This window comes from Callorhinus ursinus, unplaced genomic scaffold (genome assembly GCF_003265705.2).
Source record: "Callorhinus ursinus isolate GAN/ISIS: 27379988/994484 unplaced genomic scaffold, GSC_fseal_2.0 scaffold52, whole genome shotgun sequence".
Lineage (NCBI taxonomy): Eukaryota > Metazoa > Chordata > Mammalia > Carnivora > Otariidae > Callorhinus > Callorhinus ursinus.
In genome coordinates, this window is record NW_027397114.1 from 9,167,636 (window position 1) to 9,195,556 (window position 27,921).

At 49.4% G+C, this 27,921-nt stretch overlaps 1 protein-coding gene and 1 pseudogene across 1 annotated transcript; both read right to left on the bottom strand.

The window, feature by feature from the left end:
• Positions 1 to 825: 825 nt before the first annotated feature.
• On the bottom strand, positions 826 to 11,654 carry CCR7 (C-C motif chemokine receptor 7). The gene is made up of 3 exons (XM_025859149.2): positions 11,516 to 11,654; positions 4,772 to 4,821; positions 826 to 1,971 (listed from the first exon to the last, which is right to left on the bottom strand). The coding sequence occupies exons 1-3, from the start codon at positions 11,523 to 11,525 to the stop codon at positions 892 to 894; spliced, it is 1,140 nt and encodes a 379-aa protein (XP_025714934.1). The 5' UTR covers positions 11,526 to 11,654; the 3' UTR covers positions 826 to 891.
• An 11,280-nt stretch (positions 11,655 to 22,934) lies between these two features.
• LOC112813946 (nucleoside diphosphate kinase, mitochondrial pseudogene) lies at positions 22,935 to 23,601 on the bottom strand (annotated as a pseudogene).
• Between the last annotated feature and the right edge of the window lie 4,320 nt (positions 23,602 to 27,921).

The window sequence follows — 27,921 nt, forward strand, 5'->3', positions numbered from 1 at the left end:
TTTGTATTTGTATGTGAGTAAACTGCGCTGTCTTAATGAACTGAAAGCAGGACAAGATGAGAGTTTTTTGTCCTCACGACTAAGAACAAAGAGCAGCTCATTGCTCTTTGGCAGCCCGCACGGTCATCACCCCCTGGCCCCTAACCTCTTTCGCTGCCCTCTCTTCCATCGGAGCAGAGCTGAGACCCGAGAAGGGCTCGCTGCACGTCATTGTCGCCCCAGAGTCCTGGCCGGGAGCATGGCTTTGGCCTGGCAGAGGCAGCTGGCCTGGCCTGCAGGAAACACCACACTCTTCCCCGAGGCCGGGCAGCAGCCTGATGAGAGGGGGCAGGCGAGGGGCAAGTGTGCTTTCAGGGAGGCCTGGAGGCTGCCATTGCTTGGCGGCTCAGATGACGGTGGAAAAAGAGATGGAGGGAGGAATTCAGAGACTTTGACCCACTGGCATCCCCTTTCCCTGACAAGCCAAGAAGTCTCCCCACCATCTCCGGCCTCGGAGACAAAGCCTTGTTTTCTGGAAGGCCTTGCCTCAGCCCTCGAATCTCAGGGAGGATGTCTTGCTAGGTCCAAAAGAGTTTCATTCAGAGGACTCGCCAGGCCCCCTCCACCGGTCTACCTGTCACCAACTCTCCCTTCACTCCAAGTGTGGACTGTTTCCCGACTTCCACTTTCGGTTTTAGGTCTGGGGGACAACAGCCTTGGTTTTGGAGTGTTGCAGGATTTGGTGTGGCTCATCAGTCACAACGCTTTGCAACCTGGGTGGAGGTAGCTAGGGCCACAGGGGAGGCCCAGGCTGCCGCACGGGCTCTCCCCACAAGATAGAGCTTCTGCAGCATCTGGAGCCCAGTCATCTGCTGTCTGTCCCCGGCCCTCTAGTCCTGGCGGAGGAGCCTCCTACGGGGAGAAGGTGGTGGTGGTCTCGGCCTCCACGCTCATGGAGGAGCGTCGGGTGTGGCGGCAGGAGGACCACTGCCGGAGCCGCTCCTGGCTCAGGCAGCCCAAGTCCTTGAAGAGCTTGAAGAGGTCGCTTCGGAACTTGACGCCAATGAAGGCATATAAGAAAGGGTTGACACAGCAGCGGACGCAGGCCAGGCTGTAGGTGATGTCGTAGGCGATGTTGAGCTGCTTGCTGAGCTCACAGCTGCTGCTGCCGGTGATATTGAAGTTGGCCACCGTCTGGGCCAGGACCACCCCATTGTAGGGCAGCTGGAAGGCGATGAAGACCACGACCACAGCGATGATGACCTTGATGGCCTTGTTGCGCTCGAAGTTGCGGGCCTGGAGCAGGGTGCGGATGATGACGAGATAGCAGAAGCTCATGGCCCCCAGGGGGATCAGAAAGCCCACCACCATCTGGGCCACCTGGATGGTGATCAAGTCTTCCACGTGCTCGGTGATGAGGGAGCACCGCAGGGCTTGCTCACTGCTGCTCTTCTGGAGGCCGCTGTACAGCAGCTCTGGGGTGGAGAGCACCATGGCCAGCATCCAGATGCCCACGCAGGAGAGCTTGCTGATGAAAAGGACACGGGCACGGTGGCGGTGGGCCGAGACGGCCTGGACAATGGCCACATAGCGGTCGATGCTGATGCAAAGAAGCAGCAGCATGCCACTGAAGAAGCTTATCTTGTAGATGCCAAAGATGATCTTGCAGATGTGCACGCCGAAGGTCCAGGACTTGGCCGCGCTGTATGCCCAGAAGGGAAGAGTCAGAAGGAAGAGGATGTCTGCCATGGCCAGGTTGAGCAGGTAGGTGTCGGTCATGGTCTTGAGCCTCTTGAAATAGATGTAGGTCAGCACGACCAGCCCGTTGCCCAGCAGGCCCATGAAGCAAATGATGGTGTACATGATTGGCAGGAACCAGGCTTTAAAGTTCCGCACGTCCTTCTTGAAACATACGGACTCATAAAGTGTGTAGTCCACCGTGGTGTTGTCTCCAATGTAATCATCTGTGACCTCATCTTGGCACAGGCACACCTGTGGAGAAGGGAACAGGGCAACACGATCCAGCTTAGCTGAGTGGGATCCAGCTCAGCTCAGCTAATCTTGCTGCCCTGGGATTGCCCAGAGCAGTGGTTTCAACATGTGGTCCCCATCATGGGCATCATCAGCATCACCTGCAAATTCTCGGACCTCACCTGAGACCTACGAACCAGAATCTCGGCGGGGGGGGGGGGGGGGGGGGGCTCTGGAATCTGTTTTTCTAAACTTTCCAGGTGGTTCTTTGGTTTGAAACCAGTGTTTCCCAAATTTTAACATGCATATGAATTACCTGGAGATCTTGTCAAAATGCATGTCCTGATTGACTAGGCTGGTACCTGAGATTCTGTGCTTCTCAATAAGTAGCAAGGGTCTGTTCTTGCCACCTCAGAGAGGCTCAACATTACGTGCCCTGACAGTGGCCTGGAAATCGTCTGGGCTTTGAGGTCACATGAGCCTTGGGCCGGATAAACACACTTTATCTCTGAGCCTTAGTTTCCTCATCTATGAAATGGACATGACTACTATCTCCCTCACGTGGCTGGCGTGAGGTGCTTAACCTCGATTCTGGCACCCAGAAACTCCAGGAGAGTAGGAATGTGAGTCTTTCATCTTGAGTCCCCTTTTAGAATCTGCTAGAAAGAGTTTTCCAGGGAGCCTACAAAATACTTCAGCTTTTGAGGAAAAATCCACGTCGGGGTTAAGGTGGAGGAGAGCCTGGGGCCAGAGGAGAGGACGGCAGATGCTCTGTTAAGAAGCCTGGAAGCCCTGGTTTGGGGCGAGCTGCTGTGACACCGGGTGGTGAGTGACTTGCAGAATTCTACGGATCCCCAGGGCCCGAGGCACGGTGCCGGGCATGCGGCAGGGGCTCCAGCAACTTGTGCCTGAGTGCACTGAACTGCACAGCTATTACAGGGGTGGAGGATGCACCGCTGGGCCACAGCCTCCTCAGCTGCGACGGAGTCCTCCCTGCATCCCCAGGAAGAGCAGGTGGCTACATCTCCCACTCTCCCTCTGCACTCCCACCCTCTCCCCCTACCTCTCTGTCTCTCTCTTCCTCACAGTCTCTTTCGGCAGATCCCGGTCAGCCGGGCTCAGCTGCTCAGGGCCTTTATTTAGGTCGTCTGCAGGGCAGGGTGAAGGTCCAGGCAGCCTGCTGTGATTTTATCAAGGAAGGAGGGCTCCTGCCCCTGTACCTCTGTGCACAGTGACGGCTGAGCCTCTGCAGCCTGGCAGCTGGGCTGCAAGACTGCCTGGGGAAGCTCACGGCCCCTCCTCTGGGAACTGGGCTCTGGGCAGCTCACTGTGATGGGTTTTCACGCAACTGGGGAGCTGGAGGGACTTTAGAGATGAGGAAAGGGAGGCTTTTGGAGAACTTTGCTTAAGGTCACACAGCCGGAGTGGAACCTAGTCTCTTCCCCACATCCCGTCCCTGTCTTTCTCACTTCCAAATCCTGACTTTCTCACTGTCACAGAACGAGGACAAAATAATATCCAGGAGCCTTTTCTCTGGGCACTGCTATCTTGAGAAAAGTCAGTGGCACTCCCCTCGCCCTCATCTGGGCGTGACTGCAGCCTGGGGGTCCTGGGGAGGCTGGCTGCTCTTGGCCACCCGTGATAAGTCCCAGGGTTTTAAGTCCGGGGTCCCCAGACATAAGGGGGTGCACCCAGCCTCTATGAAGCGTGCTCTCCACCACCCTGTCCTGTCTTCTTTTACTACCTTTTACTACTTCCGGACTCCGGGCCACTAGGCATGATGCCTCTGCAGCCCACGGTCCCACCACATCCTGCCCCATCGGAGCCACCCCCATTCCCCCAAGTAAAGAGAAGAATGAGCCCCAGCTGTCCCTCATCCCTTCCCCAACCTTCCAGCCTCCACTTCTAGCAGTACAGCCCCTCCAGAGGCCTGAAACGGGAAAGAAAGAGAGGAGGGAGTGGTGATGGGGAAGGGGGCCAAGCTGTGGGCTGCAGCCCAAGCTCCGGGGGGCCTCTGGGATGGGGTTTTGGGAACAGTGCCTAGCTTGGGGCCTGCCTCTGGCCGGAGCTCCTGGAAAGCTGCCCCTCTGGCCTCCAGACTTGGGGAAGAGCCAAATTCTGAAGGACTGCCTCTCCAGCTCTGGCCTTGGCCTCCCTCCCGCCCCCCCGCCCCCCGAGAGCTCCCAGCCCCAAGAAATGGAAGAGAGTAGACTATGAGTTACAGTTTCTTCTAACTGCAGCCCTCGGTGGGGCCAGCTTTCCTGTCTCCATTTCTGGGACTGAGAAGCAGAACAGTGTAAATCGGGGGACTTTGCTCCTGCAGAGTTTGGGCCCTCTAAAGCATGTGCGCTCCCCCCACCTCCTGTGTCCTGGGCCCCATGCTTTCTTCCCTCCCCACTAAGTGGGGCTCAAATAGGATTCTTTATTTCACAGAAGGGACTGGGGCCTCCAGGGGAGGCTTTGACTGGACGCTGGGGGGAGGGAGACAGCTTTGTGCAGTTCCTCTCCACAGACTCAGATGGAGCCCACATTTCTGTATCCTGGATGGGGACAGTGGAAGTGGGGTGGGGGAGAGGGTGGTATCTTATTTTCCTCTGTGTTTTAATTTAAATGGTGTCGAGGACATTCAGAGACCATGTGTGGCTTTGTAGGGTCACTCAGCAGATGGAGCGGGGCAGCCATCAGCTTAAGGAATGGCGGGTGGGTTTGTGTCTGGGTCTCTTTCCTTCCAGCAAGTGCCCACCTCCTCCACCAGGACCCTGGGGCTGGGAAAGGGTGGGCTTGGGGATTGAACAGAGCTTTTGTTGGCCACAGATCTCACCTGGAAAATGACAAGGAGAGCCACCACCAGCAGGCTTTTCATTGGTTTCCCTGTAGGAGACAAGGTGAGAAAGTTACCGCTTGTCAGGGACAGCTCTTTGTTAGGAAAGAAAGCCTCAGGGAGGGTGGGGGCACTGTTGGGAACTTCCATCCCAAGCCCCAGGCACCACGGTTGCCTGGAACATCAGAACCAGATTGTGCCTTGAAGCACCTGGCAGGCTGCCAGCCTTGCCCGCCCTCACCTCCACTCCCTCGTCCTGGAAAGGAGTGGGATCCGAATGCAGGGCAGCCCCCGCGCCCCACCCCCTTCTTGGCTCTTCAGGGCATTTTCTGGAGTTGGAAAGCCCACTCTGGTCCACACCACCCCTCAAGGCTGAGTTTCTACTGACCCTGACTCCTGGGTCTGAGTGGCCCCTCCCACTCCAGCTTGTGTGGGAAGCGAGGCCCTGAGGGGAGGGGGGTGGTAACGTGTGTGTGTGTGTGTGTGTGTGTGTGTGTGTGTCTGTGTGTGTGTCCTGCACTGCTCCATCTTTCCTGCATCCTGGTGAGTGGGCAGCCCCATCTGCAGCCCAGAGTGTCCTCTGGGGGAGGCCAGCTGAGAAGATAGGCTGATGCCACAGGGCTAGGTGGAGGAGTGAGGTTATCTCCCGGCATCTCAAGGATGGGAAAGTGCTTCAGGGACCCATCTGCTCCCCATAACCCCCAATCGACTGACATTCATTAAGGCCGACTGGTGGTTGGTGTGCAGTTATACTGCACACCACTGCTAGTGCAGACCCAGAATCAAGAAGGCATCCAGGGGGGTGCCCTGGGTGGCTCAGTCGTTAAGCGTCTGCCTTCGGCTCAGGTCATGATCCCAGGGTCCTGGGATCGAGCCCCGCATCGGGCTCCCTGCTCGGCGGGAAGCCTGCTTCTCCCTCTCTCACTCCCCCTGCTTGTGTTCCTGCTCTCGCTATCTCTCTCTATGTCAAATAAATAAATAAAATCTTAAAAAAAAAAAAAAAGAAGGCATCCAGGAACCATGTCTTGATGGATGAATGAATGAATGAGTGAGTGATTGAATGCCCCGCTTCCCCTTCTTCCAGGGGAGAGAGCACCAGGGTGGCCTGAGGGGACAGTGTGGTACAATAGAGACTATTCTCTGAGGTAACTACTTTTTTTGCCTGCCTGAAGTGTGTGTGCGTTTGCTCTTTAACTTGTTTCTAATCTGGAGCCTCTCGAGATGTGGGAAAAGGGAAGACACTCAGCTATGGGAAGGGACCCTGCCCTGGCCTGCGCAGGGCAGGGTCGGAACCTGGGCACGTTCTGGAAGTCGGGAGGCTCTCTTGAGTCTGAGCAGCATGTTGAGACCCCAGGTTAGCACAGGCCTGGTGTGCTGCGGGCAGAGGATGGACCCTTGGCCCCTCGGTTCTGCTTTGTGGCTGAGCTGAGTGCTGGAGGGGGAGATTATTTCCTCCGAGGGCTGAGCAGGGAGGACAGTGCACAGGGTAATTTATCTCACCTAACCATCTGGGAGCACCTGGAGGGCGGGAGTTGTGCTTTCTTACCTTTGTAGCCCCCACCCTGTAACCTGACTGACCCTCAGGCCTTCCATTCAGGGCCTGGCCCACGGGACAGTCAGTAACTGGGATGCCACAAATGAATGTCAAGGCAGGACTTGCAGGTCGGTCACACCTCCAGTCTCAACAGGGACAGGGAAATGCTTGGGAATCTGCTTCAGGCACCTTCTGGAAGCTGGGGGCCCTCCTCCTACCGGGGAGGGGTTCTGCTCCCCAAGAGGGAGCAGATTGCCTGATTCTCTGTCCTTGGCTACAGCGCCACCTGCTGGAAGTCTCTCTGCATGACACCCAATTTACTGCGTGCTCCAGGTGGAGGGCCTAAGGTGCGGGATTCTGGGCTTGGGGGTTCCTGGGTCAAGGAGGAAGAGCTTCAAGCCACATAAATAAATTGGTATTTCTCCCACCTCAAGCAAGTTATACTGCACACCACTGCTAGCCACGTCTTTCTAAGGCAGTGCTTTGATGCCAACCGCCACCAGGCCTCCTAAATGCTGAGGACCTCTCTAACCAGCCCTAAGGAGGAAGGCCCTGAAGCTCAGTATGGCAGTCAAGCCCCTCACCGTCTACCTGCACCTGCCTTCCTGGTGTGTCTTCTCTTTCTGAGGACAGGCACCCACTGTCCCATTGTCCCCGGCTTGTGCCTGAGGTTCTGCAGTCCTGGGTGGGAATAGATGATTGTGCAACATCCCAGCTCCCCTCTCCCATCCCCCTTCCTCGCTGAATTACTGTGGGAGGCCCCACTCAATCCCACATCTCTATCTTCAACATGCTCTTGTCAGGGTCCAATGCACCGCCCATCCTCCACTGACTCATCTTAGTGTGAAGTGTTCGAGGTTTCTTTAAACATGTACAAATCTTTCGTTACTCTAGAGAAAGCCCGCTTTGACTGTCAGTGAGAACTGAGAAACCTCAAAGTTTTGATAAGTCACAACGGGTAGATACAAGGAGTAAGAACTGTTTCTATTTCACTCCATCAACCCCTTCCCCTGGGCCCTGTCCCATTTCTTTGTCCCTGGCAGAGGGGAGGGGAAAGGAGGTGTGTGTGCGTGTGTAGATGATTTCTCATTCCAGGTGTATTGGAAGTGGTGGATGAACAAGGATTTGTAGAGCCAAGAAAGGCCATTTTCAAGAAAGGTAACCAAATGGGAATTTAGGGGAATCTTGGTGTGTGGCAGGAGCCTGGTCAGAGGCCATGAGTCAGATCATTTCTGTCTGTTAGAAAGTCATAAAGCAACAGGCCTTGGGCAGCAGCTTGGGTGAGGCCACTGAAGTTGGGAATCTCAGGGGTTGAGAAGTGGATGACTTATATGTTGGGTATTTTCTGAGTTCTTGAGTTTCTAGTAATAATCATAATGAAAAGAAAATTCCCTAGAACTCCAACCTGAGCCCCCAGCAAGGGAAACTGCTTTCCTGTCTGGGAGGAGAGGATTGCTGGTTGGTTGCTCTCCCAAATCCCAAACTTTCATCCCCACATTTTCCAGGGCCCCTAGGGAATCATGGCTGCCCATTAGCTGGCCCCAAAAGCCACCCCAAACTTTTTCCTCTCTGGAATTCCTCACCTGCCAACACAACTTTTTTAAGGGGGCAGAAGAGAGGGGGAGGGAAGAAGCAGGGAGGCAGTAAGGAAATTTGGAGAGAAGGTCAGAAGCCTGGGGGTCCCCCTTTCAGATAGGCAGGGATGGATGACAGCTGGTGGAACCTTGTAGTCCCTATGATATCAACTGTTTTACCCAGTGATATAATTCAAATTCATTGAGCTTTCACTCTGCACCAAACCGTTCCATGTATGATCATTTTCATCATCACAAAAGCCCTGAGGTAGGTACTACTGTAATCCCCATCCAGTACTGAGGAAACCAAAGCACAGTGAGATCAGCAACTTTCCCAGAGTCACACCACTGGCTAGTAGTGGAGCTGGGCTTTGAATACTTCAGTCTCCAGAAGCCACACTCTTAACCCGTATTTTGTGCTGCCTCTTAGTCTTTGTGTTGCTCTCCCTCATAACATCTTGTGAGCGATGCCTGGTGATCCTCATGCTATATTCCAAAAAGTAGAGGCCCAGAGAGGTTAAACCACTTGCCTGGGATCACACAGCTGCCAAGAGATGGATCTGAGATTTGAACGGAACTCTCACTACTATGTCACCTTACGTTTCCAATGAGTCCTCTGTGTATAGGGACCTCCGTGGAGTGTGACGAGAATCCTCACTTTCCCACATCCCGTGGGTCATCCAGCTCTGTTGCTTCTATCCCCTAACACCTCAGACTGGCCCCACCTCTGCCCTGACATAAGACTTCAGAGCTCCTTCTGAAATGCAACTCACATCCCTTAACTCACCTGACTGAAAAAGAAAAATCTTCACTGGCTCCCCATTGCTTTCAGGACAAACCCCTCAGCAATGCCACACAAAATCTTAAAGACTGGTCCTGCCTGTGCCTCTTGACTCCCTTCTTAACTTCCTCCTTGGCATGGCCACATTCTTTACACCCCCCTCAACTTGCTCCTACCCTGTTTCTGTTAGCTTTTGTCAGAGCTGACTGGCGGGGAGTCCAAAGGCTGAGCCCCCAGGATGTTGGCTACATTGGATTTTCAAGAAATTGGATGTGGATGCCTTTAGGTGGGGCTTGCACCCACTGGTTCACTCTGCTCCCCTCCACTTACCGCGTCTTACACCCCCTTCCCTCATTTGCCTTGTTGGCCTCTGATGGAAATCGAGTCTGCTCTTCCTGCCACATCCTGCCTCCCTTGTTCCTCCTGGTCTGGTTTGGTAACTTGTACACGCCTTTCAAAACCCAACTTAAATGCCCCCCCCCCACCCATGTTCACTACTTTTCTTTGAGCTTCCCATGGGTCTCACCATTACCCGATGAGCACTATGTCTCCCTCTGTCTCAGGGGCTTATTGACAGAAATCTCTCTCTCCCCACAAGACTGGTCATGCCCGAATTCCCCCATCAATGATAGTTGACCAGAAGAAGGTACCAAAGAGGAGAGATTTTTTCCAACAGCTACCTGAGGCGTTCCCCTCCTCCTCAGCCATGCTCCCAGGCCAGAAGGCTTTGGCCCTGCATTCCTTCAGCTTCCCTCTGCCACCATTTCAGGCCAAGCTATGAGACCTAAGTCTCTCACAGGCTCATTGTTTTCTTTTCTCTGTTTTGGAGAAGTCTGAAGTCTTAAGACTCTTCTCTCTTGAAGGTGGGGAGGGTGCCTCGGGCTGCTCATTCAAATCATGAAAGAGACCAACTCAGCCCGGCTTTTGGCTTTCGTGTTTTCATTTTGTGTAACAGAAACTCTGCCTCCTCACCCACCTCTTGCTCTCTGCTGGGCAGACAAGAGAGAAAAACAGATTGTTCATGGCCCATCCATCCGCCCTACCAACGGCCCCGAGTCCATTCTGAGCAAAGGTTCTCTCAGTGGCTTCCCTTCCTACCCGTATTTCAGGCTTGGCCGTTGGGGTTCTCTCTCAAGTTGAGTGAAGCAGGCGAGAACATCCCTTTCTCCTAAACCAGAGGTTGCCCTCCCTCCCCGCATCAAAGCCTGTGAGGCTAGCACCCCAAACCTAGGTCTGGGGGAAGACCCTCAGTGGTGGACTGGGGCTGGTTCTCAGAGGCCCCTGGAGCCTGTGAGCACATCCCTCCCTGCCTCTCTGCTCAGTCATTTCAAGCCTTGAAATAGTCTAAGGCTTGAAATCAACCCTTGGGGGGAGAATTTACACTATGGAAATTGGCAAGAACTGCCAATCAGCGCCCTTCCCCCTGTGAGGGAGCAGGTTTTCCAACATTTCCCAGCACCCCACGGGGATGCACAGAGGCCACAGAGGTTTCCTTCACAGAGGTCACACAGAGAGTCAGAAACCAGTCCTCCGTGGGTGATGGCCTCCGTTCTGTGACTGTGGTAAGTGGGGTGGGGGTCTGCGGAGTGGGGTTAGGGAGCAGGCTGGGAGGAGAGGAAGCTGGAAGAGATTTTTAAAAACTAAAATCAACTCAAAGTTCTTGATGTCATTCATTCATTCATTCATTTCACAAACTTTCTGCTCACACCCCCAAAGCATCAGAGATGGAGATGCAAGGATCAGGCCCCGCCTTCCAGGCATTCCAGGGGTGGGCTGGGTGGCTACTTTAACCCCTCTACAGTGGATCGCTGGGTCCGCCCAGGGTTCTGGGTAAACTGGGTTGGGGTTGGGGGGGAGGCAGAGTAAAGGCAAGAGGCTGTGGTGTGGTGGGAGGAGTGTGAGGACGGCACAGGGCGCACCAGTGAACCTTCACTTTTTAAAGGCAACCTCTTGCGGCTTTGAGGCCGCCGTGGTGCTTTGCTTGCTGGTGAGAATGAACCATCCAGGAACTTGGCCTTTGTAGCCTCAGCCGGGTCTGATTTCATAACTGAGATTTACACATGGGGTGTCTGGAGCTGGACATACCCCTCAGAACCCTCTCAGAGCTTCTTTTGGAATCCCTCTAGTTAAGCCTGCGGTTAGCCCAGAGGACAGGCTTTTCCAAGGGAAGAGTCATCTGCCAGGGCAGAAAACGTGCAGAAGTGAGGCAGGGGCCATGCTGGAGGCCTGGGCTATGACTTCTCCAGGCTGTCCCGTTTCCTGCGGCCCACCCAGCCTTTAACCGGCAAGCGGCGGCAGCAAGGCCAGGAGGATGTGGAGCCGGCTTGTGTTTTGCCTCGTAGGTACCACTGGTACAAGGCGGCACCTTCCATTTGCTCCTAAGAGCACAAGCTTCTGATCCCTGCTTAGCAGGCGAGAAAGGTGGAAAGCAGAGGGAGGACGAGGAATGGAGGGCCTGGAGCCCTCTGAGGACTTTGCCCCTGATGAAACAGGTCCCATCACCCCTAGCTGAGATGAAGACAGGTGTCGTCTGGATCACCACCAACCCCAGCCCTGTAGCCTTCTCCAGTCCCTACTGTTCTAGAAAGACACCACCTCTCCCCCCCAGCCCCCGTCTTCCCTGGTGCCAATGGTTACCTCTTCCCCCCAGGTCTGAAAGGTGCATCTGTTGTGCCTGGGAGAACAGGGTGGCATTCTCTGGAAGCAGATACTGATTGCCACCAAAGCAGAACCTGATTTCTCCGGGAGGCTCCCCCACGCGTTCCATCCCCCTCCCCCATCTCCATTCCACAGAGTCAGGCTGGATGTCAGAGTGACCCAGTGCTGCTCTTTCCCACACAGGGAGGCTCACTCACCCAAGTCCATGACACTCTCTGGGCAGCTGAAACCACACAGGAAGGCTGTGCTGGGTCTCGAGCTCCCACTGTCTGGGGAGGAAGTGCTTTTAAGTTGTGAGAGGAGCCAGGCTCTTTGCCCCTCCTACCCCAGCTCCTTCCTCCAATCTGACCTCAACCATGGCCCCTACGATGTCTTCTAGAACCAAAAGGTATGAGAACATGACAGTGACAGCCCACTCAGTGGTCATAGGATCATGAATCATCAGGTTATTTATATTCAGAAAACCCCTTGTGTAGCCCAGCAGACAAGGATCCCAGCCCCAGGCAGGAGAACATGGGCCAGTTATTGATTTGACACATGTTTAAGCCTGACTACCACGGGCCAGGGAGTCGGAGGTGAAGGAGGGATTATCCCTAGCCCTCCCTTGCCCTGCTCAGTGTCACAGAAAACTACAATTTCCCAAACGACTTTGCCCTCCAGCTTCTTGGGTAGGTTTGGCCAATGGGAGGCACTGACAGATGATGAAAAGTAGAGGAGAAAGGGTATGTCAGAATGTTTCTGACACCTTTATTGAGATATAACTCATATATGTATATGTATATGTATGTATGTGTATATATATATATATATATAATGCACCCTTTTAAAGTGTACCAGTCAATGGTTTTGTCCATTCACAGAGTTGTGCAACCATCCCCACCATCTGTTTTAGAAGATTTTTTATCACCTCCCCCTATTCATTAATAATGACTCCCCATCTCCCCTCCAACCCTGCCCCCAGCCCCTGGTCGCCACCACCAATCTTTCTCTCTCTATAGATTTGCCTCTTGTGAACACTTCACATAAACAGATTTATATATGTGGCCTTGATGTCTGGCTTCTTTCACTTAGCATCATGTTTTAAAGATTCATCCATGTTATAGCACGTCTGATAGCCTCATTGCTTTTCATGGCCTAGTATTCCATCGTATGGCTATACCACATTTAGTCTATCTGTGATCAGTTCAACATTTGGATGGTTTCTACTTTTTGGCTCTTATGAATAATGCTGCTATGAACATTCATGTACAAGTTTTTGTGTGGACAAATGTTTTTATTTCTCTTGGGTATATACCTAGGAGTGGAATTGCCGGGTCATATGGCAATTCCATGTTTAACATTTTTAAATAAGATTTATTTATTTATGAGAGAGAGAGAGAGAGAGAGAGAGAGAACGCGCAAGGTTGGGGGGGAGGGGCAGAGGCAGAGGGAGAGAGAGAGAATCTCAAGCAGACTCCACGCTGAGCACAGAGCCCATGGTAGGGCTTGATCTCATGACCCCGAGATCATGACCTGAGCAGAAATCAAGAGTTAGATGCTTAACTGACTGAGCCACCCAGGGGCCCCCCGTCTTTAACATTTTGAAGAACTGTCAAACTATTTCCCAAAGTGGCCTCACGATTTTATATTCCCATACAAAATATGTGAAGGTTCCACATGTGGTTCAATATACGAAGGATCCTTGACAAAACCTGTTATTGTCTTTTTGATTCTAGTCTTCTGGTGGTTATGAGATGGTATCTCATTGTGGTTTTGATTTGCATTACCCTAATGATGTTGAGCACCTTTTCATGTGCTTATTGACCATTTCTATATTTTCTTTGGAGAAGCATCTGTTTATCATTTGCCCAAGGGCGCCTGGGTGGCTAAGTTGGTTAAGCATCTGCCTTCAGCTCAGGTCATGATCCTGGAGTCCCAGGATCGAGTCCTGCATCAGGCTACCTGCTCAGCAGGGAGTCTGCTTCTCCCTCTGCCCTTCACCCTGCTCGTGCTCTCTCTCAAATAATAAAAATAAATAAAATCTTTAAAAATAAATAAATAAATCATTTGCCCATTTTTAAATTGGGTTATTTGTTTTTTATTGCAAGTTGTTAAGAGTTCTTTATTTATTCTATTTTTTTTTAAAGATTTTATTTATTTATTTGAGAGAGAGAGAGAATGAGAGAGAGAGAGTACGAGAGGGAAGAGGGTCAGAGGGAGAAGCAGACTCCCCGCCGAGCAGGGAGCCCGATGCGGGACTCGATCCCGGGACTCCAGGATCATGACCTGAGCCGAAGGCAGTCGCTTAACCAACTGAGCCACCCAGGCGCCCAAGAGTTCTTTATTTATTCTAGATACAAGTCCTTTATTAGCTACAGTACTTGCAAATATTTTCTTCCATTCTGTGGAATATCTTTTCACCTCCTTGATGGTATCCTTTGAAGCATACAACTTTAAAATTTTAGGGCCCAATTCATTTATTTCCTTTTATCACTTCTGCTTTTGGCATTCTATCTAAAAATCTATTGCCTAATTCAAGTTCAAGAAGATTTAATTAATTCCTATGTTTTCTTCTGAGAGTTTTATAGTTCTAGTTTTGACATTTAGCTCTGATCCATTTTGAGTCAATTTCTAGGTGTCATGTACCCTTCTACTCCCAGTATGGAGTGTGTTAAATGCTTTTTCTGTGTCCACTTTAGTTTTTTTGTCCTTTGTTCTATTAAATATGGAAAATATGTGGATTGAGTTTTATATGTTGAACCAACCTTGAATTCCTGGGATAAATCACTGGGTCATGGTGTATAATCTTTTTTTATATGTTGCTGGATTGGGGTGTTAATATTTTGTTGAGGATTTTTGCTTCTATACTTATAAGCGATAATGGTCTGTAGTTTTCTTTTTTTAACTTTTTAAAAAAGATTTTATTTATTTATTTGAGAGAGAGAGAAGGAGAGAGGGAGAAGCAGACTCCCCGCTGAGCAGGGAAGCTTGATCCTAGGACCCTGGGGTCATGACCTGAGCCAAAGGCAGCGGCTTAACTGACTGAGCCACCCAGGTGCCGCTGTAGTTTTATTTTCTTTTGATGTCTTTGTGTGGTTTGGGTATCAGGGTAAGTGTAATTAAAGATCTGTCAATTTTGTAAATCTTTTCAACATACTAATTTTTGGTTTTATTGATTTTCCCTACTTTTTCCTATTCTCTATTTCATTTGGTTGCATTCTCGTCTTTATTATTTCTTTCTTTCTGCTTGATTCAGGTTTAGTTTTGTCTTTTTTTTCTGATTTCTTAAGGTGAATGGTTAGGTTCTTTACATGAGATCTTTCTTCTTCTTCTTTTCCCCCCCCCAATATAGGCATTTATAGCTATAAATTTCCAAGTACTCACTTAACTGCATCCCATAGGTGTTGATATGTTGTGTTTTCATTTTCATTCATCTCAAAGTATTTTCTAATTTCCCTTGTGAGTTCTTAGGCCCACTGATGATTTAGGAGTATGCTGTTTAATTTCCACATATCTGTGGATTCTTAAAATTTCCTTCTGTTATTGATTGTGGTCAGAGACTGTAATTTGTATGATCTCAGTTCTTTTAAATTTACTGAGATTCATTTTATATCCTAACATGAGGTCTGTCTTGGAGAATGTTCCATGTGCACCTGGGAAGAATATGTATTCTGCTCTTGTTGGGTGAAGTAGTCTATAGTATCTGTCAGGTCCAGTTGATTTATAGTGTTGTTCAAGTTTTCTGTTTCCTTATTGATCGACTGCCTGGTTGTTATATCCATTATTGAAAGTAGGATTTTGAAGTCTCCAACCATGATTGCTGAATTATGTATTTCTCCCTTCAGGTCTGTCAGCGTTTGCATCATGTATCTTTGGGCTCTGTGTTTTAGGCCCATATATGTTTATTTGTTAGGTCTTCTTGATGGATTGACCCTTTTATCATTATAAAATGGTCTTTGTCTCTATAATCAATTTCTGTCTTAAAGTCTATTTTGTCTGATGTTAGTATAGCCTTTCAAACTCGTCTTTGGGTGTTGTTTTCATGGTCTAGCTTTTTCCATCACCAGGATGTTTCCTTCCCTGCTCCCGGAGGCATCCCCAGCAGTGGCTCCATCTGTGATCCTAGAGCCCATCAGCCAGCCCCTGCCTCTGTGGGGCCAGCCCCTGATGAATACCCCCATCTTGGCTCCAGCTCCTGCCCTAGTTTCTGGGCTCTGGTAATACCACCTTTTCCCTACAGTATCCCCTATCCCTCCAGTTCGGGGGATGCTGACAACTTCCTGCTGTTATTAATCTCTGGGAGGCCTCACCATGCCTTGTTTGACTTCTCAGCCCTTCCATCACCTGGATAACTGGCTCCCTATATTAAATTGCTTTTGTTTGAAATACCTAGACTGGCTCTTGTTTGCTTCAACCCTGACTGATACAGGGTGATTCCTGTCCCCAAAGAGTTTAAGGGACAGAAGAAATTAAGGTTAGATTATACCCCTGTTCCCTACAGTTATGACCAAGACTAAGCATGACATGATGCTTTACTTAAAAGAAGGGAAAGAAATCCCAGATCACACAGGGCAGGAAGGCACATGGACAAGTAGACAGAATAGGGTTTCTTCTCCCCAGACTGATGAACATTCTGTTGGGATATAGTGCAGTGAGCTTAGCTCCCTCTATGATCTTGGGCAAGTTGCTTCCCTCTCTGGGCCTCAGTTTTCTCAAGTGTAGAGTGGGGAGACTGGGCTGCGTAACAGACACCTAAGCTTTGGCATCTGAGACTGAGGGGCAGGACTTGCTTGTGGCATCCTGCTTATGGCTTAACCACTCCCTTTATCCCAAATCCCCCAAGTGGAAGCGTGAGAGGCCCTCAATGAACCTTCCCTCCAGCCCAAAGATTTTGACTACTCTCATCATTGGCATTTGGAGCCCATTTGCCTTTAGGGATATAGGAAATCTCTTGAACTAGGTGGAAAGGACTCTCAGGGGTTATATCTGGGCGGGGTGTTGGTAAGGAAGGGCAGGGCAACTTCAGTTTGGAATTCTTCCAGGAGCTTCCTCTGCAGCCCTTTTCCACGTGCCAGATGCTTCTAAGAAAAAAATAAACTTAGAGGCAGACAACCTGTGTTCCAGCCTTGCCTCTGCTATAACGCACTGTGTGACTTTGGGCAAGTCACTTCCTCCATCTAGTTCTTGGCTGCCCACTGAAAATCATGGGATTGGACCACATAAGGTCCAGGCTCTCTTTTCAGGATATTTCTGGTTATCCTCAGGGATTTTCTTTGGTTCTCTAGCTGGTATAGGCCCCCATAGAAGGTCCACAAGTATCCCGGGAAGGACAGGAGAATTTTGTGGCAGATGCAGCACGTTGTCAGGGTGGAGGGATAAGGGGCTGCTGATTCTGGTCTCCTTAGCAACCTCTGCCTCATGCTAAGTGGTGGTGCTCGCTCCAAATCCTTTTCCCCCCTCTCACTGTCCTGCCCGCCTCCCACCCCCAACTCTGGCTCTATGGACATTGCATGTTGTGGCCTGGGAGGCTTCAGTTTCAGTTTCCTAGCTGGTCTTTGAGCAAAACCATGGGGATTCCCTAGTATTTTTCTTTCTTTTTTTTTTAATCATTTTTTATTGTTATGTTAATCACCATACATTACATCATTAGTTTTTGATGTAGTGTTCCATGATTCATTGTTTGTGCATAACACCCAGTGCTCCACGCAGAATGTGCCCTCTTTAATGCCCATCACCAGGCTCACCCATTCCCCCACCCCCTTCCCTAGTATTTTTCAACACTGATTGTGAGCTCTCCTTCTTCATGGTAGCATGCAATCAGTGACTATTCACTGTGAGCACATTCTTTATGGGAGGTACGGTATAGGAGGAACCCAGTATGACTTTCCAAGTCCTATCCCATCCATGGAGACCCAGGTTGGCCCACTTCCATTGCCCTTTCTTCTCTGAACTTCCATAGCATTTTACTCTGGGGACACCCAAATTGGTATGTGAACCATTTTCTATTCTGGAGTAGACTTTATGCTTCTTAAAAACAAAATTGTGCTATGTGCTTTTCTGGGTTGTCTGCATTGCCTCAAACAATGCCATGATAAAAAAAAAAAAACACAAATTTTTATGTAGTCTGGTATGGTTTAATAATAGTTCAATAATGGGTCCCCTGGGTGATGCCCTCTCTCATGGAAGGTTCTGCCCCATCCCACTTGTTATGGAGCATGTGTTGCATGTCTAGCAAGAGACATGAAGCCAGCTTCTGGAGACTGCTGACTCTTTCCTTCTGGAGAATCTTTTTTTTTTTTTAAAGATTGATTTATTTATTTGAGAGAGAGGCGGGGGGTGGGGAGGGCACAACAGGAAGAGGGGCAAAGGGTGAGAGAGAATCTCCAGCAGACTCCCTGCTGAGCACAGGGCCCGACATGGGACTTCATATCATGACCCGAGCTGAAATCAAGCGTCGGATGCTTAACTGACTGAGCCACCGAGGTGCCCCTCCCCTCTTTTTCCTTCTGGAGAATCTTAAAAGTCAAAGCAGGGACTTCAGGAGTGAAGCCCCTTACTGATGCTCAGGGGCTCGTGGGAGTGGGCTCCATTGTGTTCAAGCTGTGCCAGGGATGTGCTCAGTCTTATGAGTAAAGGTGAGTTCTTCAAGTCTATGTTCTCCGTTTGGAGTGCCGGGAATACTCCAAAGTGTCCATACAAAGGACACATTCATAAGAGAAGCAGATGCACTGTTCTTGCTTATATCCAGAGCATCTTTGCACCATTAGGTCTTTGGTCTTTTAAAGACTGATCGCCTTACAGAAATGGAGACTGTTCAACACTGAGTAGCGGATAAGCAGGTGCCTAATAAACATTTAATTGATTAATGAAGTGACTTTCCTGAGATGCCAGTGCTCCCTTCACCTCTTCCTTGGGAGCTCCTTTCTTCCTTTTAAATTGACTTTGGTGGGAGTTGACTGCCGACACTAGTCTCAGCAGCAGCTTGAATAGGACCTTTATTATGGCAGAGCAGAGAAGACTTTGCTCCCAGGGAATAGGCCCCAGGACATCTGTTTTGGTTCTGCAGTGACTTCATTCATTCCTTTTACAAATATATTTGACAAGCACTTATGTGTCAGGTATGGCTCTGGACTCGGCAAATACAAGGATGAGCATCCATGGTCCCTGGCTTTACCTAGCACTTGGGGCATAGTGGGTGTATTAGTCAGCTCAGGCTGACAACATACCATAGATTGGGTGGCTTAAACAATAGAAATGTATTTCATCATCACACTTCCGGAGCCTGGGAGCTGCAGATCAGGGTCCAACGGAGTCTGCCTCTCTTCTTGGCTACCTTCTTGCTATGTCCTCACATGGCCTTTTCCCAGTGTGTGCAAGGGGCGAGGAGAGAGGCATCTGATATCTCTTCTTATAAGGACATTAATCCTATTGGATCAGGGTCCCCCTCTTATGACCTTATTTAACCTTAATTATTCCCTTAAGAGGCTCCAACTCCAAATCTTGCCACCCTGGGGGTTAGGGCTTCAACATATGGATTTTGGAGGTACACAAACAGTTATACCATAACAGTGGGGAAGATGGGAAAATAAAGAGGCAGTTTAAAAGTATAAACACTAGGGCCGCCTGGGTGGCTCAGTTGTTAAGCGTCTGCCTTCGGCTCGGGTCATGGTCCCAGGGTCCTGGGATCGAGCCCCGCATCGGGCCCCCTGCTCGGCGGGAAGCCTGCTTCTCCCTCTCCCACTCCCCCTGCTTGTGTTCCCTCTCTCGCTGTGTCTCTCTCTGTCAAATAAATAAATAAAATCTTAAAAAAATAAAAGTATAAACACTAAAAATATAAAAACATTCATGAAAAGGTTACATTCAACTCAACATGGGAAGGGAAGGATACAAATAGAGAGGTACCCAGGAATATCGTGATATTATTCTTTATACCTTCATGCATTAAACATTTCACAATACTTAAACAAATAATGGAGGACAGAATATAGTACAATGTAGTGAGAACTAACGGGTAGGGGGTGGGGCAAACCCAAGACGCCTAAGGAGCACGTAGAGGAGGCCATGAGGAAAAGTGCCATGTCAGAGAGTAGGAGCAACCCAGGGGAAGAAAGAAGGATGGTGGCAAGTGGTCAGGAGCAAGTGCCAAGGCCAGAAGTGTTGCCCAGCAGACCTTGAACGGGTTGCTTACTTCCTCAGAATTGCTCAATTCGGGAGTTCAGGACACCGGGAGAGCCCCACTGTTGAACCTGCCCTTCTTGCAAGGGAGATGTAGCCTGTGGGCCAGATTTCTAGCCTGTTACCCGAGCAGTGGGAGGTTGCGTTTGGCACATGGGACATCTTTTGCTTTTGCTATGTTTTTGGAACGAATCTCTCTTTGCCATTGCAATGTGTCAACGGATGGTGTGCAAAGCATTTCCTAGAATTGACTGTTCTCCGCTAGTCTGCTTGTCCATCTGTCCATCCATCCACTCATCCAGCATCAATTTACTGAGCTCCCTCTCTGCCAGGTATTGGGTCAAGTGCTAGGACTTGAAGGCCCAGTAAGTCATGGCCAACTAATGACCACAGAGCATGCCAACTAGTGGGAAATAATAAGCTTCCACATTTGCATAGGGCTTCCATACGTCTAAGCCCATTCTTATATCTTATCCATGTGACCTTCAGGGTTGCTCTGTTTGCTAGGTTTCAGTTTCCTCATTGAGGAAACTGAGATTTCAAACAAAAGAAGTGACTTGACCTCTGGACTCTAAGCTAAGGGGCGTTTCCCACCATGCCAGGCTGACACTAGGCCTGACCTGAAGGACTCAGGCCATGGCTGTGCCCTCCCTGCCTGTGCCCTCCCTCAGACAAGGTTTCCTGCACGCTGTCCTGCTCTCTGAGAAGTGTGCGCTCTGCTTTTGGGGAAGTCCTACCCATGAACGAAGGTTTCTGAGAAGGAGCAGGGAAGAAGATCTGGAAGAACCTTTCCTAGTTATTCATTCCAATCACCCACTGATGACTTGGTGGCCTAAAGGGTAAAGAATAATGTAGCTGAACTGTTTCTGTCTGTAAAGCCCTGAACATGGTCTTACTGTTTCTTAACAATTCTTGGACCCACCTTGTATCCTTTTAATGAAATCCTTTTTCTGAATCAATTAGCTAGGGTTGTGTTTCCCAACCGAGAACCTAGGCTGCTAGAATTTGTAAAGAGCGATGTACTATATATTGATGTGACCCATCCAGTCTTCTCAGGTGAAATGGGGTCTATATGCAAATTCTGTCAACAAACTGGAAAAATACTGATTTTTCAAGATAGGCTCCTAAAGGTCTACATTAGATGAACTGGTCTTATCATGTATATTAAATAAGACATGCAGAATGGATGATATTGACTGAAGACAGAATCCAGAAGAAATAAAAAAAACAAAGACATGTCTGAAAATAATATTAAAAAGTCTGGATTTCCCTCTCTCCTGGCTGAAATCTCTCAAAAATAGTTAAAAGCTCATTTATCTTTGTCAAACTTTGGCATGAGCTGAGATATCAGACCACAAAATAAGGTGGGAAGAGTGCAGGAGCAAGGAAGACTGAGCAGGAGTGTGGTGGGAGACATGGTCAGTGTAGGTGACACTTATGGATAGTATATTTGAAAGTCCCTAAGAGAGTAAATCTTAAGAGTTCTTATCACCAGAAAAAAAATTTTTTGTATCTATGAGATGATAGATGTTAACTAATTGTGGTAATCAATTCACATTTCTAATATGTATAAGTCAAGTCATGATGCTATGCACCTTGCACTTAACACAGGGCTGTATATCCATTATATCTCAGCAAAACCGGAAAAAATATATATATAAAAAAAAGGGGAATAACTACCTACCGTTGTTATAAAGCCTACTGTAAACTCACCCCCCTGCTACCATAAGAAAGAACAGGGCAAGTCTTGAACAGGGCAAGAAAGAACAGAGATCTTTTCTGGAAGGTGTGATCTGGAGAGATCCAACAGAAGGAAGCACACCCCTGAGGCCCCTGGAGGGAGCCAGATCTGCAGAATCTCAGTCCTGCCTTGCTTGCAGCTGGAGGCCTGGTCAAAGTACCCATTTCTTGGCTCTCCCCAGAGTGTTCTAGAGCTTCCAGTCCCTCTGGGCAAGTAGATCAAGTCCAAGATAGTACCTCTCATGCCTCCCTCCACCTCCAATCTCTGTTTTCTTTTACATGGGAACAATCCATTCTCATGTGGAAGCCAATGGGAGTGGGCCTCCATCAGTGCTGCGTAACTTGGTATGGGTTTAGGGGTCCAGCCAGACAGGGATACCCCAAATTTGAGAAATGTTCTGCTTTGAACTTACCTAGAATTTTGTAACCTGAACATCTAAAGAAGAAGCTCTTTTAATTCCAGCAGATGTGTGTATTTTGTGTTGGTTGCTCAGTATTAAGAATTCTATTTGGAGGGAGGCTATCATCTTTTTAGGGCGTAGGGCCTTTGAAGGTCTTTATCAGGCCTTGGGCCACCATGAGGGAAAGGAGCAACAGGGTGAGGTAAGGAGCTGTCAGGCGGCAGGGGGAAGGAGGCAGCTCTCCAGGAGGAAGAAAAGGGAAGGAGGGACAGGCACAGACTAGCATGAGGCCTCAGGTCACCCTGACACCTGTTGCCACGGACCGGTGGTGGTTTCCTGCCACTTGTCAGGACACGCGTGCACAGAGAACACAATGGGTTTGCCTTAACAAGAAGATGCTTCCTGTTTTGCCACCTGGGTTCAGTGCCGAGAGGAAGAGTTTATGGGTCTGTGTTTCTCATGTCGCCAAGCTCTGTGAGGGAAGGAGTGAGGGCAGGTGAGGATGGGGTCTGGGGAAATGTGAAAGGAAAAGCAGGGGAGCCATTTGTCCTAGAATGGCTCAGAGAAACCTCATACCATTCTAGTCTCAGCCAGTGGGGGGAAGGGATGGTCACACTGTCCTCCTATCCCAACAGCTCCACGCCAGAGCCCCTGTGCGTGCCTGACAGTTTGCCCAGAATCTCCTTGGCTTTTTTGTGTCTAGTGAGAGACTTTTGCAGTGACCTTTACCTTGGTGAGGTGGCAAGAGCGGCTGGAAACTTGGACTGAAATAGCCTCGTGGTGAAAGCAGAGGCCGGAAAAGGTGATGCTGATCTCAGGGCAAGTGATGAATGAGAAATCCCGCATTCCTGCGCCCCACCCCCCCAGATGGAGCTCACCACTGGGCCAACCCTACAAATTTCACAGTAGAGTGTGTACACTTTATTTTAATTAAGTTTAATCAATTCATTAATTTTAATTAAGTTCAATCAATTAATTTTTAAAAGATTTTATTTATTTGAGAGAGAGAGCATGCACAAGAGTAAGAGCGTGAGAGAGCACATGAATGGGGGGGGACAAAGAGAGAGGGAGAAGCAGACTCCCCGCTGAGCAGGGAGCCCGACATGGGGCTCAATCCCAGGATCCCGGGATCATGACCTGAGTCGAAGGCAGACACTTAACCGACTGAGCCACCCAGGTGCCCCTAATTAATTTTAATTAATTAATTAAGGTGTGTGAGAGGGTAAGCTTTATTTCTACTCTCAAAACTCTTGCAGCTTTGCATAAAGTCCTCATCTCTACCTCGGAGATGGCAGAAATTGTAATAAGCAATGCACCGCCATGCACAACACAGTGAATTTTAATGTCCCCCCCCCACTTTGGGTGGAGGGAGGTCACACTCTATACTTTTGGAGACACCCCAAAGGTTGTCTGGCACTTTGGTCCAGAAAGGATTTGGTGCAATTTCTTGCTGGCTTAGGATACTAAAAGGCACATAAAGTTTGGTTGCTCAAACCCTCTGTGCCGGGGTGGGGCAAAAGGTGGACAGGGAGGTGGTCTGGGACAGAGAGGCAGACCATGGGTGTGGGCTCAAGTTCTTGTCGACAAAGGTAGTTGATCCTGGCTGGCTGCTGGGGTGGCTGAGGGCCGCCTGAGTGCTCAGGCTGGGTGGATGCTGCCTTGGTGGCCTTCGTCGGCCCAATCCACCAGCTCACTGCTCTGGAACCATAGTTGGATCTCCCTCTGGGCCCCCTCCATGGAGTCGCTGGCATCGATGATGTTCTTGCTGATGTGGATGCTGAAGTCCCCCCCTGATAGTGCCAGGGGCAGCCTCAGTGGAATCGGGGTGGCCTAGTCCTATCATGGCCTTTGAGGAGCAGATCGCATTGCGGCCATGGCTGCTGCTGGCCAGAGCTCATGTAGGTGATGAGGGCCGGGTAGAAGGGCTTCCTCTGCAGGTCATGGTAGTGCTTGGCAAGGACTCTGGTGCCTGCAGCATCTTCATCCCCACCAGCCTGAAGTCCCTCCTCTCAGAGCACTCGATCCCATCTCCAACAAACCACTGCTCCACCCCATTTGGCTTCACTGCAGCCAGGGTCTGCTCCCGGGTCCAGGAGGACCCTCCCGAGTTGGGGCATATGAGCAGGCTCAGGCCCGGGGCCGAGAGCCACTCCACAGCCCAGGCTCCATGGTGCCTGGTGTGTGAGAGGGTAAGCTTTATTTCTGGCCTCTCTCTCTGACTTCCACCTGTACCCAGCCATTCTGGGCCAAATTTGAGTTCCCCCAAAGCACTGTGCACATTCATTCTTCTGGGTTCTGACAATGCTCTTCTCTCAAGGAGAGAAGGCTCTTTCTTCTCCTGTTAGACTCCAGCTCGTCATTTTAGAACCAGCTCCAGTAGCCCTCAGCTTCTGAAGAATTTGATGCCGCAAGCCCAGAGCATACCATTTATACCCAATGCCCACAGCATGCTGTTCACACTGCTGTGATAACACCTCTCAGTCTAATATTTATTAGTGCATCTTTCTCTCTCCATCAGTTACAACGAAGTGGCACCTTGTTTGTTTCTTAGATGCTTAACCCAGCACCTGGCATATTCTTGGTGCTCAGACCAGTGGGTATTAAATCAAACTAAAGTATTTTTCTGTTGATTTGACCTCAAACAGGATTCACCTAGAGCTCACGAAATAGTGGCCGCTCGTTGGTAGAGCTAGGGAGGAGATGGGCAGAGAGGGGGATACTTAATGGGCCTGTCTTGACCTAACTGCATGACCACCTGCCCCCTGCTCAAGGGTTAGTGTCAGCTTTGGCTTCTGAGTAAAACTCAGAGGGTCCATACTCTGGGAAGGCTCCCAGACTGCTAAGGCAGGTCCGCAATTTTTAGGATCTTACCTACAGTTTGAGGAAGGGAGGGAGCTGATACTTATTCATAGTCTGCTCCGTGCCAAACCCGGCATCACTGCATTTAATTTCCCAACAATCCTATGAGCTAAGTACTCTGGGATGCCCATTCTATAGCTGAGGAAATAGAAACTCAGAGAAGTTAAGGACTTTCCCAAAGGGGACTGATAGCCTGTAGCAGAGAGCAAGGAATGGAACTCCCCCATCCATCTCTTTCCCCTAAGCAACACTAGTTGGTAACCAGGAACCCAACTTCGTAACCGCCGAAAGCCCCGAAGTCGAACGCCTCTGAGGCCAACACACCAGCAGAAGAGGAATTCCCTTACAGACTGGGTGGCCGCGCCAGACTCACTTCTGAAGCCGTCTTCACGAGCGTTTCTGATTGGTGGAGGGTAGGTCACGTGCTCGTGTCCTAGCTTCAAGGGAGCCTGGGAGTCCGAGTTCTTGATTTCTTGGGGAAGGCAGGACCCTAAGGGAATTTCCTCCAGAAAGGCCATTCATAAGATGATGGGCATCTACGAATATGACAGATGTTCAGGACACTGACTCATCCTAAATGCCACAGAAAAAGAAGTTATTTTAGATGCCCAAAACAAATGTCTCTTTCAAATCCTGCTTCTTTCTTAAAATGTGGTTTGAAGGAAGAATTTTTATTACATAATTTTTGGGGATATAACTTACATATAGTAAAGTTCACCTAGTTTAGTGTACACATCTAGGGGTTTTTATAAATGCAGACAGATACGTAACCACTACCACAAGCAAGATCCAGTGTACAACAGTTTCATCACCCCCTATAGTTTTTGAAGCAAAGGCTTTTTAGGCAAAGAACAACAATAGCACTGAAGAGATCCTATGTGTAAATATCAACATATGCAGACAGAGAGCCTCCCCCTCCTTGGCTCCCGTCCCAGGGGTAGAGAGACAAAGATTACAGCAAAAAGACTGAAATGTTTTGAAGTATCATCTCTTTTCAAATGTCAGGTTTAGGGTTTAATGCAAGAAGATGGATGAGATTAACTGCTGTGGTTCTAGCTCACTGCATGGATTCCTGCTTAGTTTGACAGGCAAGCAACACCTTGAACAAATGCATAGCTTCGCACAGATCCGGGAGGAGGGAGGCCCGTCTCTGACCTTCTGAGTGCATTCCTCGTCAGGCAATAGTGGGTCTGTGTTCCCGCTTCTGCATCATGCTCCAGGTCACAGGATCCAGAAACCCCTGGGGTTAAGAGGTGGCCAAAGACTGGCACTGTGTAGGGGTGGTGGTGTAGATGCAGCTTAGATGTGCAGGCAGAGCAGGAGGAGGAGGAAGGGGGAGTGAACTGCGGGCCTGGGCTGGAGGGCTGGAGGGAAGTTCTCCATGGAGTCTAAGAATTCTAAATTTGAGCATGGCCTTTTAGGTCATTATAAAATATACTTTTCATTATGCAAACATAGATTCTCAGAGTAGAATAGAACTTATTTTATTTGACAGTTTATTAGCTTGACTTATAGCATAAATATCTGGGCATGTGGTATGTAGGCCTCTATTGGTTGGTGCGCTTGCCCAGGCACTGCAGATGTTCGAGGCAGGCCTAAATGAATGCATTGAGCTTCCTCAGAGATAGTTACCAAAGCTTCCTGCAGGCCAGGCTCCCTGATAGTAGCCCTGTACCCCTCTCTCAGGGAGCTGAAGGAGGAAGAGAATGAGCACACATTTTTAGATGTTAACCATGTGCTTGAATCTGACAGGAGCCCAACTACCCTGACCGCTGGGTTTATCATTGCCAATTTAAGATAAGGAAATGGAGGCTCAGTGACGTGTAAGTGCCTCCAGTGTCCAAGCTGGGATTCCAACTCAGATCTGTGGAGCTGCAGATCCTGTGGAGCATGCTCCCCTCCCCATGTTGCTACTAGGGAGTTACAACCTGCTTCTGCTTTCCTCCTTACCAGGATTTGTATGGGGCAAGGAGTCAGTCCCTTAGACGGGTTGGAATGAGGCCGGTGCCACTGTTTTGCAGGGGAGTGTAGGTGGGGATCCCATATATGTTTCCAGAACCTTCTCTGGGTTGACACTATATTTGTTTCCAAGCAGAAAAAGGCAAGGTATGGGTAGCTAGGGTAAGGAGAGGGCAAACAGTCAGGTAAAGGAGGTACGTGGGAATTGGCTGTGGAGCAAGGGAAAGAAAGGGAGGCGGGGAGGGTTCTGCACAAAACCTTTGGCTTTGAGTTGTTCCCGATTTCAAATCCAGGTCCCACTATGAGCTGATTGTTTGATTCTGACAGAGTCGTCTGACTACCTGAAACCTCAGTTTCAATGCCTGTGAAGGTAAGATCACTCACAGAGTTTCTTCTGAGTCTCTGGGACGATGACCCGAAGCGGAACCAGTGAGGCACCTGGCCTGGAGCAGGTTCTCCACAGAGCTCTGTTCCCTTTCTCCTTCCTCTTGTTGACTGAATCACTGAGCCCATTTTGGCATTCTGTAGATCTCTACAGCTGAGAAATCTAAAAATAAACTTGAATTATGGTGGGTTTAGCCTCGAGGTCTCTGACAAGCGCTTCTGTGTAAATAGCAGAAGTGAAAAAAAAAAAAAGCCATTTCATTTCTAGTATTTGAAACCCAAGTTAAAGAACTCTCATCATGTGGGCAGCTCGTAGTGGAGGGACGGGGGTGGTAAGGGCTCAGATTTGGTATTTTTTCATGTTGTTTTTGTTTTTGTTCTGTGATGATGTGTGGGACTCTCCAGGGACGTGTCACAGGGCTCTAAGGAGAAGGGGGAGGTGAAGGTGCAGTAAGTGGGAAATTTGATTCTGTGTCTGACTGCTATAGGACAGAGCTGGGGAAAGGGGGAGTGTAGGTCAATGGGTGGAAAAGGGGATCTCACACTCAAAGGTCCTGTGGCTATCACGTCTCTCATACCTCTGGCTTCAGGTCACAATTGAGCAAGTTTCTTAATTCCTTTTTCGGTGAGCTTCTGAAGAAAGGCCATCTTTGGGGACTTGCCTTATTCCTAAAATGCCAGTATGTCTAAACTTAAAGTGGGTGGGTGTGGGGTGCCTGGGCGGCTCAGTCGGTTGAGTGTTCCGACTCTTGGTTTTGGCTCAGGTCATGATCTCAGTGTTGTGAGATTAAGCCCGGTGTTGGGCTCTGCACTCAGCAGGTGGGGAGGGAGGTCTGCTTCTCTCTCTCTCTCTCTCTCTCTCTCTCTCTCTCTCTCTCTCTCCTTCTTCCCCTCCCCCTGCTTACACACATTTTCTCTCTCTCAAATAAATAAATAAATAAATAAATAAATAAATAAATAAATCTATCGTAAAAAAAAATAAAGTGTGTGCTTGTGAGTCACAGAGACTCATGAAAAGAGAAAGCAAGAGGCTGGCTTACTTGACCATGGCCCACATTGATGGGACTCACAGGGTCTTTGTCTTATTGTTATTTTTAACAAAATGC